The 6,887-nt window shown below is 60.6% G+C and overlaps 1 protein-coding gene across 1 annotated transcript; it reads left to right on the top strand.

The window, feature by feature from the left end:
- The first annotated feature begins 1,579 nt into the window (after positions 1-1,579).
- LOC142413648 (protocadherin-10-like) lies at positions 1,580-5,964 on the top strand. Its single transcript, XM_075509981.1, has 4 exons — positions 1,580-4,066; positions 5,277-5,335; positions 5,440-5,528; positions 5,705-5,964. The coding sequence occupies exons 1-4, from the start codon at positions 1,580-1,582 to the stop codon at positions 5,962-5,964; spliced, it is 2,895 nt and encodes a 964-aa protein (XP_075366096.1).
- The last annotated feature ends 923 nt before the right edge of the window (positions 5,965-6,887 follow it).

The raw sequence follows: 6,887 nt of genomic DNA, 5'->3' as shown, positions 1-6,887 counted from the left end.
GACGACGCCAGGGGTGGCCGTGGCGTGGGAGATGATGTCGGGGACGGGCCGGCCGTGATCGGTGCTTCCGATGCAGCTTGGGCTTCACTTACCGGGAACCGTCCCGATTCCACTCGTGAGCGGCAAGAGCCCACGCGCGACCCAGCCGCGCCGCTCCTTCCACCTGCTCGCCCCGCGGCGCCACCCCGCCCTTGCCCGCGCCTCTCCCTAATCGGCGGCCCCACGACCGTGGCACGTCCCGAGTGAGTTGCGCTTTGCTCCCAGGGAAAAAATCCCTTTTCCTCAGCCCGACAAACCCCTCCAGCCCCGCCGCCTCCGGCTTCCTCCGGTCTCCCGGTAGCCCCTGGATCCTGCCTCCCACGCGGGTCCCTGTGCGAAGCAGGGGGGGCCGGTTGGGGCCGGCGGTTCCCTTCCCACCGGGGACCGGGAGGCAGAGACAAAGGCAGTGAAATACCACTGCACGGCTAAAGCCGCTCCGAGCCCCGCCGATCCCTTGACTAGATCGTTAGGGGATTATCCGCGCCCTAAGCAGCCGCGGGGTGTGGGGGGCGGCCGCCCCGTCCCGTTACCGAGAGCCCCCGGGGACGACGCCGGTGGGAGGCGACGGGCGGAGCTGCCCAGGCGCGGCGGCGGCTGGAGACCGGTCTGCGGGGAGAACGGATCGGTCAGCGGAGGGACTGTGATCGGTACCGGGGAGGGGAGGGGGGAGTCGCAGGGGGCTCCGTCTGTCTCTCTCAGGAGGCCGGTGGGAGACCCGAGGCTCGGTCCGCGGCCGCCTCCCCCTCGCCTTCCGCGGGGGGCGGAAAGTTTGTGTCCGCGGGGGGAGCCGCCGCGGGGGAGCACGTCCTCGGGTCTCCGTCGGGACCGTGCCCCGAGACCCCGAGGGGGCTGGCACTGGGGTGCCCGGTGGGGGACCGGGATTAGGGGCGCCGGGCTGCGGGCAGGCGGAGTGTCGGGGGTGGGAGCAGGCAGGGAAGGAGCGGGGGGGGGGGTGTCTTTCTGTGCCTCCGCACTGAATGGCTCAGCTTTATCCATGGCTGTAATCCCCCCTGCTCCGGTAATTAAAAGCTCCACATTACAAGGAAAACGGTGTGCAGGGAAATGTAATCGAGTCTGGAGGGGCTTAACCATCTGGTAAAGGTTAGGACCGGCACGGCGGGGGACGCGGCGGGGGGATTTGGCAACGGCCGCGATCCGGGCTCCTCTTAATCTACCGCGAGGACGAGCGCAGCATCTGCGGGGTAATACCAGTGCCCCGGGCAGCGATCGGTCTCGCTGGAGCTCCCACCGCCGTTAACGGGACCTCTCCGGGGCTATGCCCCTCCCCAGGTGCGCCCGGCTCCGGTAGACCGATTCTGGTGTGGCACCGGGGCCCGGATTGAATCCCCTCCCCGGGGCCAGCAGGGAAAGGGTTAAGCGGCCGCTGGTGGCCACGGCTCGGCCCCCCAGCTCCGGGCAGGGCCCTTCCCTGCCTCCCCCGGGAGCCCGAAACTCTTTGGAAGTGCAAGGGGCGAGCAAAGGCGAGGGGAGACGCGGCGGCGCGGGTAGGACCCCGCGTCCCGGGGAGGGCTGCGGGGCCATGGGGGCCGAGGCAGGCTCTGGGCGGGAGCAGCTCTTCCTCCGCTCTCTCCTCTTCCTCCTGCTGGCCGGGTCTCCGGCACCGCGCCCGGCGGGCGGGCAGCTGCGCTACGCCGTGCCGGAGGAGCTGGAGCACGGTGCCTTCGTGGCCAACCTGGGCAAGGACCTGGGGCTGGACGTGTCCACCCTGTCGGCGCGGCGGTTCCGCATTGTGTCGCGGGCTGGGGCCAAGCAGCACCTGGAGGTGAACCTGGAGAACGGTATCCTCTTTGTGAACGAGCGGATTGACCGGGAGGAGGTGTGCGAGGCCGGGAGAACTTGCCTGCTCTACCTGCAGCTCCTCATTGAGAGCCCGCTGGAGCTCTACCATGTCGAGGTGGAGGTGCTGGACATCAATGACCATGCGCCCACCTTCCCATGGCAAGAGTATGTGCTGGAGGTGACTGAGTCTGCCATGCTTGGTGCCCGCTTCCCACTGGAGAGCGCCCAGGACCCTGACATGGGTACCAACTCAGTGCACACCTACCGGCTCAGCCCCAATGGTTTCTTTTCGCTCGAGGTGCAGATGCGCAGTGACACCAGCAAGTTTGCAGAGCTGGTGCTGGAGCGCGCCCTTGACCGTGAGCAGCAACATGCGCACCGGGTGCTGCTCACCGCTCTTGATGGTGGTGTCCCCGAGCGCTCAGGCACAGCTCACATCCTCATCATGGTGCTGGACGCAAACGACAACGTGCCTGCCTTTGACCAGCCCTCATATGGCGTGAGCCTTCCTGAGGATGCCCCTGCTGGCACCCTGGTCATCCAGCTCAATGCCACTGACCTGGATGAGGGCCCCAACGGGGAGATCGAGTACTCCTTCAGTGGGCACGCACCACTGCACGTCCGGGAGCTCTTCCACGTAGAGCCCCAGAGTGGGCAGGTGCTGCTGAAGGGCCCCCTGGACTATGAGCAGGCAAGCCTCCATGAGCTCTACGTGCAAGCCAAGGACCGTGGACCCTCGGCCGTGGCTGTGCACTGCCGGGTGCTTGTGCACCTCCTTGATGTGAATGACAATGCACCAGAGGTGACCCTCACCTCTGTGTCCACACCCGTGCTGGAGGATGCCCCACCAGGCACCGTCATTGCTGTCATCAGTGTTCTGGATTGGGACTCTGGGGACAATGGGCATGTGAGCTGTGAGATCGGCCCCAATGTACCCTTCGAGCTCCGCTCCTCCTTCCGCAACTACTACACACTGGTCACCACGCAGGCACTGGACCGGGAGGTTGTGCCCGAGTACAACATAAGCATCACAGCACAGGACATGGGCTCACCTGCCTTGCTGACCCACAGCACCCTAACTGTCCCAGTGTCCGATGTGAATGACAACGCCCCATGCTTCCTACAGCCCTCCTACAGCGTCTACGTGATGGAGAACAATGCTCCAGGTGCCTCCATCTGCTCTGTCAGCGCATTGGACCCCGACTGCCAACAAAACGCCTACCTATCCTACTCCATTGCTGATGGGCACATCCATGGCATGCCTGTGGGCACCTATGTATCTATCAACTCGGACAGTGGGCACGTGTATGCCCTGCGCTCCCTTGATTATGAGCAGATCCACAGCTTCCAGATCCAGGTGCAAGCACAGGATGCGGGCTTCCCTCCACTCAGTGCCAATGTCACCGTCCACATCTTCGTGCTGGACCAGAATGACAATGCTCCGGTCATCATTTCTCCCATGCTGCGCAACGGCTCCATGGCCACTGAGCTGGTGCCACGATCAGCTGGGCCTGGCTGCCTCGTGGGCATGGTGTCGGCGGTGGATGCGGACACAGGGCTGAATTCCCGCCTCTCCTACCAGCTCCTCCAGGCCACTGACTTCACCCTCTTCAGTGTGGCACCAGACACGGGTGAACTGCGCACCCTCCGCTCCTTTCTGGAGCAGGATGCAACCCGGCAGTGGCTGGTGGTGCAGGTGCGGGACAGTGGGCAGCCAGCCCTCTCTGCCACTGTGTCCATTCTGCTTTCAGTGGTGGAGACCATGCCTCAGACTCTCTCTGACTTCAGCGAGTTCAGCTTCCCCCCAGAAGCCTCCTCATCCTCCCCACTCACTGTCTACCTTCTTGTCTCCCTGGGCTCCATCTCCTTCACCTTCCTCCTCGCCATTCTCATCCTCACAGCCATTCGGTGCCGTGGAGAGCACCGCTCCCGCAAAGGTGACAGCTGCTCACCACCCTGCTGCCGCTGCTGCCCCCGCTCCAGACCCTCCCCTGATGGTCTGAAGACATCCAACCTGACGGTGCAGCCCCCTGGGGGGACCATGGCTGCTACCTGCCTCGACGTGCCCGGGGGCGGCCCCCCGGGCTACTGCTACAAGGTCTGCCTCAGTCCTGAGTTTACCCAGCGTGACTTCATGTTCCTCAAACCCTGCAGCTCCCGCCGGAACAATGAGAAGGACCCCGGGAAGCAGTCCCAGCCTGGCCAGCATCTCTATGTATCCAAGCAGGTAATGCCACGCCTGGCGCTGCTTACCGGTGCTCCACGGGTCCCCCTAGCCCACTCCCTCAGCCTCTGTTGTGGGAGGAACCAGGCACGGCTTTTCCCAGAGAATAACCGGAACCTTTGATCAGTGTGGGAATTAGGGGCCGTCAGGCAGCGGGAAACTCTCTACCGAGCTTCCCAGTGGGTCTAATTACCGGCTGAGGCGAGAGGAAATCCCTTTCCGCTGCCTTTTGCATCCATTACAGGCAACGGACATGCTGTGCAGCCAACAATGCTCCCGTGCTCGGGGGATGATGGGACGGTGGGCATGGCATCTGTTTTGTGTGGGTGAGCCATTCAAGCTGGGACAGCCTGCGCATCGCCGCTGCCCCATTTCCCCTGTGCCGGCGGGGGTCAGCAGCATCCCGCTGCTGCACCCGGGGTCGGTCCTGGCCCCACCAGCACCGCTCGTGCCCCAAGTTCTGGCACTCAGGTACTGTGCCATACTGGGCTGTGCTGGCGGGGAGGGAGTGGGGTCTTCAGGGTGGGGTTTTGATGTCAATGTTTGTTAGGTATTGAAATGAGGAACGTCTAATTTTCCCGATGCAAGACTCTCCGAAATGTGGTTACAAGGATGGAGAGTGATGAGGCATCTAATCCACTTATGTTTGACTTTTAATAAAACAGCCTTTCCAAGGAGAGCCCAAGACTCGCTGCCAAGAGGCTCTCCCTGCATGTCTCCTTGCACTGCTGGACTTGCTTCTCTAATACATTAATGGGATTTTCCCCTAGTTGTTTGCAACCCCCCTGTGACATTGGGTATGCAGCCAATTTCTGCACCTCTCACCCTTTGTTGCCTGAGACCTGGACTAAGTTACCATTGCATCTGCAAAAAAGGCTTTTTAAAATTAACAGAAATAGGAAAAGCCCCTCTTTCTCCCTGGAAGAATAGACCTTGGCAATTAAACTCCCAGAGACAGAGAGCAAGCCCCAGACAACCCCAGTGTCTCAGGAGGGTGGGGAAGGTCCAGAAGGGAACAGGCTGGTTCAACACTGCCTCAGTTTCCCTAAAATGGGAATGTGCTGCTTGCGTCTCCACAAAGGAGGAGATGGAGTCCTGCATCCCTGGATACTGAAGCCTTGCGCTGGCAGGGCTGGGCTGATTAACAGAGGGTCCCAGGGCTGATTAACAGAGGGTCCCAATAACGAGCCTTGACCTTCCCTGTGTTTTCCAGATCAAACAGCCAAACGTGGACTGGCTACCTCCAAGCATGCAGCGACCTGCCCTGAAGAGGTACCAAATCCGGCACTGCAGGAACAGAGGGAGCGGGTGGAAGGGAGATGTGAGGACAGGGAGGTTATCTCCAATGCAGCTTTGAACCAGTCTCCTCTCTTTAGCTCCCAGAGCCTGGAGGACGTGGGGGAAATCCACAGAGCCCTCCAGAAGGAGCACGAGAGGCTGTGCACAATAGTGACCCCTGTCTCTGGTTAGTATTGGGGTGCTAGGGCTGGGAAGACCAGACCTTCTTGTCTCTTGGTGGAGATGCAGTAGGGGGGACACATCCCTGCCCCAGAAGGGAGGATGGTGACACATGGATGTCACTGTCCCACTGAGCTATGGATGTGACCTCCCCTGAGCTAGTCTCACACATCTTTCCTCCAGAGTTTCGGAAGGCTTCGGCAGGCACCAACAGCATCTGGACACCCCAGTACAGCCCCTTGTACCCAGGGCACATCCCAGCCCTGGATTATCAGCACAACATCTACATCCCCGGCACCCCCACTCTGCTTTCCAGCAAAGATGAGCCCCTCTTCCTGGGCCAGGAGAACAAGAACAGCTTCTCCACCTTTGGCAAGAGGAAGAAGATGACAACTTACTGTGACAGGCATGACAGTGTGGTTATCAGCAACGACCTGAAATAGTGACCAGCACTGGGCCTGGATGGCTCTGCCCAAGGCCCTGGGAATCATTTGCATTATTTCAGCTGCTAGGTCCACCCGCAGCACACATCTCCATGTATGGACCACTCAGGACTTTGCAGGCTGCTGAGATAGTGGCTCACCAGGGCATGGGGAAAGGATTTAAGGAGCAAGAGACTGAGAAGTGATAGGGATGGGCAGGAGGAGGAGGCGGTGGCGCATTTCTCCCATCTCATCCTGCAGACCTGTGTTGACAGCAGGTGCTGTTGGGGGTCCATATGAGCAGGTTTAAGCAAATCTGCCTTGAGTTTACTCATTCCCATGTCCCCTTAGGGATCATCTATCTCTGTAAACGTTGTCACTTCTTTGTCTTGTCTGTCTGTGTGAATGTACTGAGCTGCATGCCTGTATTTCTGTCCCAGTAGGCATGGAAAATGTATGCAGATCAAGCCTTGTTCAGTCAAGCCTGACCCTACATACTGGGGCAGTGACCATTGCTCTGTCCCTGAGATCTAATGGGATCCAGTGTTTCATGTCCAGAGCAGCCATTGGTGTCTGGCTTCTCTGGGAAGTGAGTGCAAAACCCAGCCATTATGGGTGCTTCCCTTCAAACCCTGACCCGACACTTGCAGGGCTGGAGACCCAAAGTCCAGGACACAGCCAGTCTTTGCACTGGGAGCAGCATGGGCTGGAGCACACACAGACTGGATGGCCAGAAGAGCTGTTAGCTTAAGCAGCTGAGAGATGCACAAGGTGAGGCCTTGCTGGGTAACTGTCTAGCCCAAGGCAACGTCATCTGAACGAAACAGTTTCCAGCCATCAGAGGGGCCCCAGCACAGGTGACAGTCCTCTTCCCTCCTCCTCCTGCCCTCACCTGGATCTGTTTTCCCCAGGTCCTGAACGCCTGGGGTAACTCCTGCACTGGG

The sequence above is a fragment of the Mycteria americana genome, chromosome 8, assembly GCF_035582795.1.
Source record: "Mycteria americana isolate JAX WOST 10 ecotype Jacksonville Zoo and Gardens chromosome 8, USCA_MyAme_1.0, whole genome shotgun sequence".
Lineage (NCBI taxonomy): Eukaryota > Metazoa > Chordata > Aves > Ciconiiformes > Ciconiidae > Mycteria > Mycteria americana.
This window is presented reverse-complemented; position numbering and strand designations above follow the sequence as displayed.